A 13,212-nucleotide genomic window follows, 5' to 3' on the forward strand; every position below is an offset into this window, starting at 1 on the left:
CTCAGTGGCCGGGCACTTGACTGTCCACCGGGAGTTCCGTCCCCAGCTCCCACCTGTCCCGTCAGCGGCGGGGGCACACTTGCTCGGCTCCTCCCACAGCCGTCAGCTGTGATGGTGTCAGTTCTCACACGGGCACCGGCTCCAACCTGTTCCAGCCCGCGGACGCGGGCCGGAGCCTGCGATAGAGACCTCGAGCTCTGCAAACGTCACCCGTGAGAACGGGAGCTTAGCAGCAGTCCCTCCGACCGCTGGCTTCTTTCGCTCGCTCACTCTGGGTGCATTTTGGCTCCCCTGTGTCCGCTGCGGTTCCAGTGTGGGGGCCACCCTGCTTGAGGCGGGTCCCCTCGCCTGTGCTCACGGTCTCGTGACTGTGGGCCCGCTGCCGTCGACGCCGAACCCCACCGCGGTCCAGGCGAGTGTGAATGTGACAGCTTAACTGTGCGCCTGAGTGCGTGGGGGACGCTTCAGGTTCAAAATCAGCGTTTTGAAAAGTCTGTTTCGTTTGTGTGAGTGAGTGTTGACTTCTCTGGCATCAAAGAGACTTTTCGGGATGGGGGGCGGGGGACTCGGGTTCCCCCTGGCGCTCGCTTCCGGCCGCAGCGGGTCGTCCCCCCGCCCCGGACTGGGCACCGGGGAGACGCTTGAGTTTCTCTTGTTCCCTGTGGCGGGAAAACAAAACAGCGAAGAGAAAGAGGAACCTGAAGTGACCTGTTAGAAGGAAACGTGGTGCCCCGCCCCTTCCTCCCGGAGCGAGGAAGGAGACCACTGCAGAATGGACGCTGGAACCTCGATCGCTTCCCTGAGTGTCAGCAGGGTTCAGTCCGGAACATTCCACCTACGTCCCCTCCCCCGGCTCACACCGTCCAAGACCCTTTCCAGACCCGGCGGACCGCATGGGTGCTCAGGGAGGCAGGTCCCGCAGGTAGCGGCCCCGCTGCACGGGGGCCGTCCTCCCTGCGGCCTGGGTCTCCACTGCCGGTGCTCCCACACACGTTCCGGAGGAGCCGTCGGGAGGCCCTCGGGGGGCCAGTGCCGGCTGCCGGCCTGGCATCAGAGCCCTCAGCAGAGGTGCCCGGGGGCCCGTCAGTCAGTGCTAGAGCCCCCCCTGCACCTGCTCTCCTGAGGGGGGCGTCAGCGGCAGCCACAGCGCCTGCTCCACGCGGCCCCCACCCACCTGTCCGTTCTCCGCGCTTTTCTGTCCACTTGATGGGGGCCGGACATAGTGTTTTCTTTCTCCTTCCCTTCCTTCCTCCCTCCCTCCCCCCTCCCTCCCTCCCTCCCTCCCTTCCTCCTTCCCTTCCTTCCTCCCTCCCTGCCTCCCTCCTTCCTCCCTCCTTCTCTCCTTCCTTCCTCCCTCCCTCCCTCCCTCCCTCCCCCGCCTTCCTTCCTTCCTCCCTCCCTGCCTCCCTCCTTCCTCCGTCTCTCCTTCCTTCCTCCCTCCCCCCTCCCTTCCTTCCTTCCTTCCTTCCTTCCTTCCTTCCTTCCTCCTTCCCTTCCTTCCTCCCTCCCTCCCCCCTCCCTCCCTCCCTCCCTCCCTTCCTCCTTCCCTTCCTTTCTCCCTCCCTTCCTTCCTTCCTTCCTCCCTCCCTTCCTTCCTCCCTCCCTCCCTTCCTTCCTTCCTCCCTCCCTTCCTTCCTTCCTCCCTCCCTCCCTCCCTCCCTCCCTCCTTCCTCCTTCCCTTCTTTCCTCCCTCCCTTCCTCCCTCCCTCCCTCCCTCCCTCCCTTCCTTCCTTCCTCCCTCCCTTCCTTCCCCCCTCCCTCCCTCCCTCCCTTCCTTCCTTCCTTCCTCCCTCCCTCCCTTACTTCCCTCCCTCCGTCTCTCCTTCCTCCCTCCCTCCCTCCCTTCCTCCTTCCCTTCCTTTCTCCCTCCCTTCCTTCCTTCCTTCCTCCCTCCCTTCCTTCCTCCCTCCCTCCCTTCCTTCCTTCCTCCCTCCCTTCCTTCCTTCCTCCCTCCCTCCCTCCCTCCCTCCTTCCTCCTTCCCTTCTTTCCTCCCTCCCTTCCTCCCTCCCTCCCTCCCTCCCTCCCTTCCTTCCTTCCTTCCTCCCTCCCTTCCTTCCCCCCTCCCTCCCTCCCTCCCTTCCTTCCTCCCTCCCTCCCTCCCTCCCTCCCTCCCTTACTTCCCTCCCTCCCTTCCTTCCTTCCTTCCTCCCTCCCTCCCTCCCTCCCTCCCCCGCCTTCCTTCCTTCCTCCCTCCCTGCCTCCCTCCTTCCTCCGTCTCTCCTTCCTTCCTCCCTCCCCCCTCCCTTCCTTCCTTCCTTCCTTCCTTCCTTCCTTCCTTCCTCCTTCCCTTCCTTCCTCCCTCCCTCCCCCCTCCCTCCCTCCCTCCCTCCCTTCCTCCTTCCCTTCCTTTCTCCCTCCCTTCCTTCCTTCCTTCCTCCCTCCCTTCCTTCCTCCCTCCCTCCCTTCCTTCCTTCCTCCCTCCCTTCCTTCCTTCCTCCCTCCCTCCCTCCCTCCCTCCTTCCTCCTTCCCTTCTTTCCTCCCTCCCTTCCTCCCTCCCTCCCTCCCTCCCTCCTTCCTCCTTCCCTTCTTTCCTCCCTCCCTTCCTCCCTCCCTCCCTCCCTCCCTCCCTTCCTTCCTTCCTTCCTCCCTCCCTTCCTTCCCCCCTCCCTTCCTCCCTCCCTTCCTTCCTCCCTCCCTCCCTCCCTCCCTCCCTCCCTCCCTTACTTCCCTCCCTCCGTCTCTCCCTCCTTCCTCCCTCCATCTCTCCTTCCTTCCTCCCTCCCTCCCTCCCTCCTTCCTCCCTCCGTCTCTCCTTCCTCCCTCCCTCCCTCCCTCCTTCCTCCCTCCGTCTCTCCTTCCTCCCTCCCTCCCTCCTTCCCTCCCTCCCCCCTCCCTCCCTCCCTCCCTCCCTCCCTCCTTCCTTCCTTCCTCCCTCCCTCCCTTACTTCCCTCCCTCCGTCTCTCCCTCCTTCCTCCCTCCATCTCTCCTTCCTTCCTCCCTCCCTCCCTCCCTCCTTCCTCCCTCCGTCTCTCCTTCCTCCCTCCCTCCCTCCCTCCTTCCTCCCTCCGTCTCTCCTTCCTCCCTCCCTCCCTCCTTCCTTCCTCCCTCCCTCCTTCCTTCCCTTTCTCCCTCCTTCCTCCCTCCCCCCTCCCTCCCTCCCTCCCTCCCTCCCTCCCTTCCTTCCTCCCTCCCTTCCTCCCTCCCTCCCTTACTTCCCTCCCTCCATCTCTCCCTCCTTCCTCCCTCCATCTCTCCTTCCTTCCTCCCTCCCTCCCTCCCTCCTTCCTCCCTCCGTCTCTCCTTCCTCCCTCCCTCCCTCCCTCCTTCCTCCCTCCGTCTCTCCTTCCCCCCTCCCTCCCTTCCTCCCTCCCCTGCTACTGGGACAACCTGTAGTAGCTTCATAAATTGGATTAAGATTTAGTTGGTCTCTCAGATATAAATAAAAAATTCGGAGGTTCTTTCTGAGAGTTTGCATTCTCTCCTGGGACGACAGCCACTGCCCTCACCTGCCCCCTCCCCCTCCCCCTCTGAACCGTAACAAATCCTGGAAGAGATGGGGTTGGTCTTCGGCAGCCGCCGTGTAAGATTTGTCCCAGAAACTGCACGGAGAGGTGGAGTCTTGTGCAATGTGCTCCTTCCTCCCGACTGTGAAAACTAAACTTTAGTAAATTGTCACAGAGGTCACGGAAAGTCCTCAGTCCTGAGAAGTGGACACCACAGATGCGCTGCGGTCCAAGGACGGGGGCCATCGCACAACTGCCTGGGAAACAGAGGAGAGCACCGCCTTCTGAGTCTGAACCCGCTTTCCCTTCTGTTCCCTCACAGGTACGAGCAGCCAAAATGTGACAACACAGCCCGGGCTCACCCGACCCGAACAAGGGACTTGTACAAGGACCGTCCGCTGCAAGGTAAGCGCCACAGAGGCGTGGTGGGCACGCCTCCCCCAGCGCCTGAGCTTTCTCGAAACTTCAGGATGAGAAGGAATCTCTCCTGCTCTGTCCCAAGTGGGCACCTGCGGGGCGGGGCTCACACGGGCTCACACGGGCACCTGCCCACGTCAGCACCTGTGGCCGGCGAGGCCGGAAGGGCCGAGCCTAAGACCCGGCCTTTCCGAGAAGCGAACAGCGTCTCTAAAATCAGAACTTCTAAACCAAAAGGATCCTTTGTTTTACCTAAAAGAAAGTATTAAGTCAAATGTCATGTTCTGACATTCCTTTAGAATGGAATCAACTGTTCAAGGAGCTGAAGTTTAGGTTTTAGTAAAACATGAGCTCGATCTCTGTATCAAGCATGTTTAGTCGCAAAGAACCGTTTCGAATTAAACAGAGGCGGTGAGTTAAACGCTGTAATTATTGAAAATACATTCATGAAAAGGCGGTGTCTTTCAGCAAAGAGCGTGTCAAGTGTTGGTGATACAGCAAAAATGATGCCTTCGACAGGTCCACCTGAAGCCTCTCGTGGGGGCCGCGTCTCCCCCGGAGTTTGCGGGGGATTAGGGGAGAGGGCCGCGTGCCGGCCGGCGGGGTCTCGGCGGCCGGGCGCATGTCATGAGATCAAGGAGTTCAGAGACGAAGCTCTGACATGGTGTGGCGCTTCAAAGCCAGTTCTGTTTTATTTCATTGGGGTCTTCTTTTCTTCTTCTAAGCATCTCCAGATTGTGTTTCCCCAATGCCTCAGAGACCGTGAAAATCCTTCTCGAATGTCCTTTCGCCCAGAGCACATGTTTGATCTTGGCCGTACACAAAGTCCGTAAGAATTCCGCTTAGAAGATGCGGTTCTTGCGTTGTTTGTCCTAGTATCAGGGAGGAGGGTTTTAAACTCTGACCCGCAAAGATGTTTTCCTGTGTATGAATAAAGAGAGAAAAGACTGGCGCATCACCGAGACGCGTCTGTTACCCAGCCAGCACTGGGAACCAAAGTTCCTAAGACAGAGGGAGGAGAGGAGCAGCTTCCTCCGTGAGCACAGCTCTGCCCGTCGCCCTCGCTTCTCCTGAGACGTCCGCGTGGGGGGCTGTCCCCCAGCTCCCACCACTGTCTTTTGACACAGGTCCAAGTAGCCTGCGGGAGACCCGGTTTTTGTCGCACGGTGTCTGTCTCTGGGAGCGGTCTGCCTGCTTTGTGTCTCTGGGATCAGGCTCCCGCGTCTTGGGAGGGGGAGGGCATAGAGGTGCGGCCGCAAACACCCACGCAGATTCCCAGTTAAGCGCCTTGTGCATACATGATGTCTTACCCTTACAAGGAGCTCAGTGAATTGCCCAATCGCACGCGCCCTCATGTTCTCGGACCGGAGGGCCTTCTCTCCCTCCGTCGTCGGGTGCGATCTCTTGCCCTCTGTGGTGGACAAGACCGTTCCTCACAGGAAACAGTGAATCTAGCAGGCGCTCGGTGCACGGAGAGCCCTCGCTGTGTTCAGCTGGTCTTAATGCTGTCTCATAAACGTCAAGCAGATTGTTTGACTTTGGCTCTGAGGGTCCAAGACGCTTACCTTTTCCTTATTTGATAATACAGAACTGCACTACCTCTAGCTAGAGCGTGTGTGGTTTCGACCGGGTTCGTGATTCAAGACGGGAATGGTCGTTTGTCTCGTGGAAGCAGCTGAGGGTCCAGCTGAGAAGCACGGGGATGTCTCACTGGCTGGTGCGGCCGTCACAGCACCTTCGGGAGTGTCAGGGAACACGTTGGGAGGAGGCGTCCTCGCAGCTGGACAGCCTGTCCCCTCGGCTGGGGTATCGGGCTGTCACGCAGAGATTCCCCCCCCTCGCTCATACCTTAAATAAAAACCAGCCTCCAGACACACAGGCCACTGTATGCAAACCGTGTAACATTCTGCTTAGTACTGCTCATGACCACTTAATCATTTTGATTTTTTGGAGACAGTTTTCCTTATTAGGGAAAAACAAGTAGGTCTTGAAATGACTCCAGGTTAGAGGCTATTCTTGTCGAGAGGAGAAACGTTTCCAGAACAGCACAGTGGCAGGCCCGTGGGCAGGCGCTTCAAGCCACACTGAGGCTGATGCATTTTCTTCTTAAAAGGTACAGTTTTCGTTTCAACTGGCTTTCTACGCCCCGGCCAGTAAGGGCCCTTTATTTTCTAAGACACGCTGTAATTTTCTCATTCACGGTCCACGTTTTTAGAGGGTCTGTTGACTCTCAGGTAATTATTCCCACGGTTCGTGGGGCGGTGAGCACGTGCCCGGCTCTCACGAGCTGCCGCTCAGTGATGACTTCATCTTTGGAGGCTGGCGCTTTACCGTGTGGAGGGAGGTCAGGATCCCGCTGACGGGTGCCCTATTGAGGACTGGGTCATTACTGGGGCTCTTTTATTCCATGAGTTTCCTTACAGGACGTGTCATAGCGTCCTGAGAGGGGTAAACACCGAGGGTGGCGGCAGTTTTAAACAAAGGCATTAAACTGCCCCTTTCCCATCCACGAATTGGTCTGAGTTCCTCCTGTCCTGGCATCTGGCTGTCACGTCTCTTTACGCGTCCACCCGGTGACCTCCACCCGCCGCGTCCCCTGCAGAGCTCTGCTCCCGGGGCTGCTGGCACGGAGCCTTTCCCCGGGGGCAGCTCTGTGCCGTCTATGCGGCTCCTTAGGGAGCCTGTCCCGGACACCTGTCTGCGGGACACGGCCACCGCATGTGTTCACGTGGGCTGTGTGCAGATGGCGCATATGCCCTCGCGTCTTCCGGGGGGCGGGGACTGAGCCTCCCGGGGCCCCGCCGGCTGGCACAGCGCCCAGCACAGAGGAGGCGCTCGTATGTGGCACAGAGTTTGTAAATTAAGGGCACGAGGCCGCGTTTCTCCTCCTCTAAGCCTCTTGGCTGTTCCGGGCCGAGTGACGTTGTGGACTTCGATGTAGCAAGCGGTTTGCAGACTGTGAGGTGTGCAGTGCGAGTCCTAGACGCCCGGGCTCCTGACGTGGGGGGAGGATGGCCTGGTGGATGGAGCTCGCTGCTCCTGCCAGACCCCCCGAGGGCTTGCCGCCGGCTGAGGGGAGGAAGGCCTGTCTCCTCCTCCTCCTCCGTTCTGGGCAGAGCCTGCGGCATCGTGACGAGACTGACAGACCCACCCCGCCGCCCTGCGCCCCCTCCCCCCACCCCCGCCGACGTGGCGCACAGGCTTACTGCAGGGACAAGATGCGGCAGCCGCCAGCAGCCGGGGGCCCCTGTCCCCAGAGACCCCAGAAGGGGGTAGAACCACAACACACAGTCTTTTCAAGTCTACGGAGACAAAAAGCCCTTTGAGTCCCTGGTGACTGCAGGTGCAGTGGGATCTTTGACTCAGCTAGGAACCCTAAAAGCACCCCTGCATCTCTCAAGTACTATGCTCACAGTACTCTAATTTTTTGCAAAAGTAATTATGATTTTCTAAGGTAAGATAAAATGATCCTCACTTTGTCCTGAGAATAGCAAGTATATGTGTGTGTATGTATGTGCATTTGTGTATACATGTGTGTGCACGTGTATGTGTGTTCACGTGTGTATGTTTGTGTGTATGTGTATATGTTTGCATATGTGTGCGTATGTATGTATGTATGTATGTGTAATTATGTGTGCTCATGTGTGTATAGGTTTGTGCATGTGTGTATGTTTGTATATATTTGTATATGTGTATTTGTGTATGTGTGTATGTGTGTGCATATGTGTGTGTAATTATGTGCATGTATATGTGCACATATGTGTACAGTGTGTACGTTCATATATGTATGTGTGTGCATATGTATGTGTGTGTATATATGTGTATATTTGTATATGTGTGTATCTCTGTGTATATGTGTGTATGCATGTGTATGTGTGTATTTTTGTGTAGTTATGTGTGTGTGTGCATGTATGTGTATGCATGTATATATGTATATATGTGTGTATATGTGTACGTGTGAGTGTATACATGTGTATATGTGTGTGTACGTGTGTCTGAGTGTATATGTGTGTGTATGTGTATATATATATGTGAGTGTATATGTGTGTGTATGTACATATATGTGTGAGTGTATATGTGTGAGTGTATATGTGTGTGTATGTATGTGTGTGTATGTGTGTATGTGTGTGTATGTATGTGTACATGTGTCTGAGTGTCTACGTGTGTGTATGTGTGTGTATGTATATATATGTGCGAGTGTATATGTGTATGTATGTATGTATGTGTGTATGTGTGTCCGTGTTTGTATATATGTGTGTATGTGTATGTATGTGTACGTGTGTCTGAGTGTATATGCGTGTGTCTGTGTATGTATATATATGTGTGAGTGTATATGTGCGTGTATGTATGTGTGTATGTGTGTATGTGTGTGTATGTATGTGTACATGTGTCTGAGTGTCTACGTGTGTATATGTGTGTGTATGTGTATATATATGTGAGTGTATATGTGTGTATATGTATATGTGTGTATGTGTGTGTATGTATGTGTACGTGTGCCTGAGTATCTACGTGTGTGTATGTGTGTGTATGTATATGTGCAAGTGTATATGTGTATGTATGTATATGTGTGTATGTGTGTCTATGTGTGTCTATGTGTGTATGTATGTGTATGTGTGTCTGAGTGTATATGTGTGTGTCTGTGTATATATGTGTGAGTGTATATGTGTGTGTATATATGTGTACATGTGTCTGAGTGTATACGTGTGTGTATGTGTGTGTGTACATATATGCGTGAGTGTATATGTGTATGTGTGTATGTGTGTGTATGTATATGTGTGTATGTGTGTGTACATGTGTCTGAGTGCCTACGTGTGTATATGTGTGTACATGTGTGTGTCCGTGTGTGTGTGCGTACGCACACACCACATCCTCTCCGCTCCTGTCTGGACGGACACGTGGGCTGCTTCCACGTCTTGCCTGTTGTAAATAACGTGGTAATAACCCTAAGGGCACATCTTTTCAAATTAGCGTTTTAGTGTTTTCATTTTCTTTGGGTAAACACCTACTGGTGCGGCTGCCGGGTCGCACGGTGGCTCTGTCTGTACCTCTCTGAGGAGCCTCTGTACTGTTTTCCACGGGGCTGCGCCAGTCTGCGTTCCCACCAACAGTGCACGCGGGTCCCTTTTCTCCTCGTCCTCACCAGCACTCGAGATTCTTTTCATGCGTCTGTCGGCCGTTTGCCTTCTTTGGAAAAATGTCTGTTCAGGTTCTTTGCCTGTTGTTAATCAGATTATTTGTTTTTCTGGTGTTCTTTATATATTTATGATGTTAAGTGAAGTAAGTCAGACAGAGAACGACGATTACCATATGAATTCACTCATATGTGGAATTTAAGACGTGAAACAAAGAAGAGAAGAGACAAACAAAAACCCAGCCTCTTGAGCACAGAGAACAATCTGGTGGTGGCCGGAGCGGACGTGGGTGGGGGGATGGGCGAAGCAGACGACGGGATTAAGAGGGTGGAAACAGTTGCAAAAGCGGTAAGTCACTGGGCACAGCACAGGGGTAGGTCGTAAGACGGTAGCGTTGGTGACCTTCCGGGGCGAGCACGGAACCATGGGGTCCGACGCGAACACGGCGCCGTGTGGCAGTTCAACTCCCACTGAACAAAAGGGTCACTGGACCCTAAATGCAGCACCTGGAAAACTCCAGAATTTACCTTTCTTCCAAAGGGGGCTCTGTGTGTGGCCTTCAAGGCCCTTTCGAAGAGAATACCAGATGTCAATATCTCACCCACTGGAAACGTCAGCATCTCTGACTTTCGTGTCAGATCACGTACCCAATTCATAGCCACGAGTCTGCTAAACTGCAGCTGGGCTCGGAACAAAGCGTTTCATTTGAGATGGGCGGCCCCGTGTCCCTGCAGACGCGGCCAGCTCGGGGCTGCGACACGCGTGCTCTGTGCCCTCGGCGGCTCAGTCTTCCCGGCGCCGTCCCCGGTCAGCCGCGGCGCCGAGAGGCTTCCTGCCAGCTGCCTGCTAACAGGGTCGGGGTAGAGGGGGTGGAGGTGAGAGCAGGTGCACTGAGTGGGGAGAGGATTTCGAGGACACAGTGCGTCCTGTGCCGAGCTCTCTGATGAAACCTTCCGTAAGTCGAAATGGGTAAAGTGAAGAGGCCATTACTGTAAATTTATACAGAAGAGTTCTTGAGCTCTTTCTGGGACCTCGGGACACAGCTTGCTAACAGACGCACAACATACACCGAGACGATGCCCCGATGCGCCCAGACACGGTCCTGGGCTCTGGGGGCTGGAGGTGGCGATGCTGATGTGGTTCCGGGAAAGGGGGTGCCCGGTGCCCGCCGCCCGTGTGCCGGCTCGCTGCGGACTGGCTATGGGCGGGGCTATGGGCACTTTTCGCCTTGTTTTCATCCCACCATCTTCAGACCGCCTTTGGTCAGTGAACACGGCTTCTAAGGTAGGCCTTTCCTAAAGGCGAGGCGGCGTGTGGCAAACTTGAGAAAGTGGGGTGCCTGCACCCCGTTTCCTAGGAGACAAGCTGGTGGGGTCCTGGAGGTGCAGAAGACATACACGGAGCCAGGACTGAAAAGTCGTAACTGTGCTGCACTTGGCGGGGTTCCTGGTGAGATTTTTTATTTTGTATTTTTTATTTTTTTAATGTTTATTTTTGAGAGAGACAGAGACAGAATGCGAGTGGGTGAGGGGCAGAGAGAGAGGGAGACACAGAATCCGAAGCGGGCTCCAGGCTCCGAGCTGTCAGCACAGAGCCCGACGCGGGGCCCGAACTCACGAGCCGTGAGATCATGACCTGAGCCGAAGTCAGACGCTCCCCCGACTGAGCCACCAGGAGCCTCGTTCCTGGTGAGATTTATTTATTTATTTATTTATTTATTTATTTAAAAAATTTTTTTTTCAACACTTATTTATTTTTGGGACAGAGAGAGACAGAGCATGAACGGGGGAGGGGCAGAGAGAGAGGGAGACACAGAATCGGAAACAGGCTCCGGGCTCTGAGCCATCAGCCCAGAGCCCGACGCGGGGCTCGAACTCACGGACCGCGAGATCGTGACCTGAGCTGAAGTCGGACGCTTAACCGACTGAGCCACCCAGGCGCCCCATGAGATTTTTATTAGAATATGTATTTAGTTCAGTTGATATTTTTCTCCATTTTTAAGAGAATGAAGATCAACTGGAGGAGGTTTGCTGGAAAATTGTGGGAATTACTCATTCACAGTAAAATAAGAACAAATTAAGGCCAAGTTAAAGAAGCAAAGGTTTTTTTTGTTTTGTTTTGTTTTGTTTTTTGGTCTTAACACGCAGAGGAAGGAATCCTAAAGGTCGACTGGAAACTTTCAGTTACTTACAAGAAAGTCGGACGCTGTTTCCGAGTATTAATGCTTCGGTACTGAACCAACTGAGAAAGAGTGTTAAGGCGGTTCCTTGCCTGAGTCACCGAATATAAAGAGGAGCTTCTTGTGCCTGAAAGAGAGTTGAGAAATCTAGTTTGCGATAATATTTGGATGAAAATGTAGTTTAAAAATGCAGGCGCGCCTGGGTGGCTTGGTCGGTTAAGCGTCCTACTTCGGCTCAGGTCACGATCTCGTGGTCCGTGAGTTCGAGCCCCGGGTCGGGCTCTGTGCTGACAGCTCAGAGCCTGGAGCCTGCAGCCTGCTTCGGATTCTGTGTCTCCCTCTCTCTCTGCCCCTCCCCAGCTCACCCTCTGTCTCTCTCAAAAATAAATAAAACATTTTAAAAAACAGCTACTAAAAATGCAGGAAAGTGGAGAGCCCACTTCTTTCGTATCCTCTCAGATGGATATTTGTGACTAATTGGTTAGAAGCGATGTTCACTCTTGCCCGGAGCCTCACAGCTACTTGGACACCTCCCATTTTCAGCCTCGGATCCTGTCACCTGTCACCAGCTGACCTCAGCTCTTCCCTGGCCAGGTCCCCAGGTGGCCCTCTCCCTCGTCGGCACCTGCACCTGCGGGGTCTAGGAAAGCACAGGCCTGCCATGTGGTGCCACTGGTTGTAGGGTCCCCTGCTTCCAGACGGATTCAAAGCTGCCTGCGTGTCACAGAGGTGAGGCCCATCGAAGCCAACACCTCACCTTCCCGAGAACCCTGTACCCCAGGATTCAGTCATTGGCTCCAGAAAAGAAGGCACCTGTGTCTCAAAGTCTACAAGTGATGCAGCCACCCCGTCCTGGCTGCCCGGTGAATGCGGTCCAGCAGAGATACGATGATCTGAGATCTGGGTACCGTTAACCCCCCCGTCTATTTCTTGTCCAAGAGAGCGGACAGGTTTCACTACCCTGTCTGCCTCGGACGTAAGTATCTGGGCAGGGATTTTATCAGCAGCAGGGCCGGCTTCCTGGGGGCGGCCCGGGTAACCGTCTGCCGGCACCATCGTGAGCGTCCTCGCATGTTTTGAATATGAGGCCCCACAGTTTTCGGGTTAGCCGGGTGTGATGTGTGGGAGCACGTTGGTTGGTCTGGCGTCCAGTCACGAGGAGCCGGAGCCGGGCCGCGAGTGGTAGCAGTGGACCAGCCAGTGGGACGTGGACGCGGGAACGCAGGCTGGGGCTGGGGCACACGCACCGGGCAGCGGAAGGGACTGGGGACAGTCCACGCCCTGCACCCCGGACGTGGGGCTGTCACCGCGGGCCCACGAGGGTCGTGCGTGGCCGAGAAGGCAGTAGGAACCCCGAAGCGTCACATGACCCACAGCCCCCCCCCCCCCCCCTTGACCGACGCTGGTAAACAGGGTTCCTGAACTGGAATCACAGTGACCCATGGTTAAAAAGGTCGGCTCCTTTTTTTTTTTTTTTTTTTTTTGAAGTTTTTAATCTCTAAAATTCACAGCTTCTAAGCCGGTCTCTAGTTTCCCGGTGTAACAGCGCGGTAAGTATCTTTGTCAATATCCAGGCATTGGCGGAAACAGCGGAGAACCCGGTGTTGGTGAGCACCTCGCCTGAGGCCGCAGGAGCTCTCAGGGCACGGCTCAGGCCAACACGGGCAGCTCGGGCGTCAGGCACCCGGAGTCATTCGCGAAGTCTCGGTTTTCATCGAAAGGGCCGATTAAACAGACTCTGGGACAGTAGGGAGTGTTGTCCGTGGCGTTAGTGTGCTAGCTCCTCCTTGGCTTGGCCTCCGTTGCTTTGGAAGTCACGGTTCTGCGGGGGAGAGAGGGAGTGGGGGTTAGAGCCGCACTGACCGTGAAGAAGCACGTGCCAGACCGACTGGGGGGGTAAAGCGATGCTTCGGAGACAGTTTAGAGAACTCAAGAGGACAGACTGTTCTCAAACACCATTCAGTAAGTTAAAGTCGTCATTAAACAACTGTTACTCCGTGATAAGCAGTTTTGTCCAAAATAACCGCTCGGAACACCT

General features: G+C 55.1%; 1 protein-coding gene across 4 annotated transcripts in view; it reads left to right on the forward strand.

Annotated features, from left to right (window-relative positions):
* The window catches only part of SMOC2 (SPARC related modular calcium binding 2), a 165,702-nt gene that overhangs the window by 119,559 nt on the left and 32,931 nt on the right, over positions 1 to 13,212 (forward strand). For all 4 annotated transcript variants that reach the window (XM_047859996.1, XM_047859997.1, XM_047859998.1 and 1 more), the window contains exon 9: positions 3,769 to 3,851. In XM_047859996.1, the coding sequence (XP_047715952.1) occupies positions 3,769 to 3,851 (83 nt within the window). The remainder of the gene's footprint in view (positions 1 to 3,768; positions 3,852 to 13,212) is intronic.

The sequence above is a fragment of the Prionailurus viverrinus genome, chromosome B2, assembly GCF_022837055.1.
Source record: "Prionailurus viverrinus isolate Anna chromosome B2, UM_Priviv_1.0, whole genome shotgun sequence".
Lineage (NCBI taxonomy): Eukaryota > Metazoa > Chordata > Mammalia > Carnivora > Felidae > Prionailurus > Prionailurus viverrinus.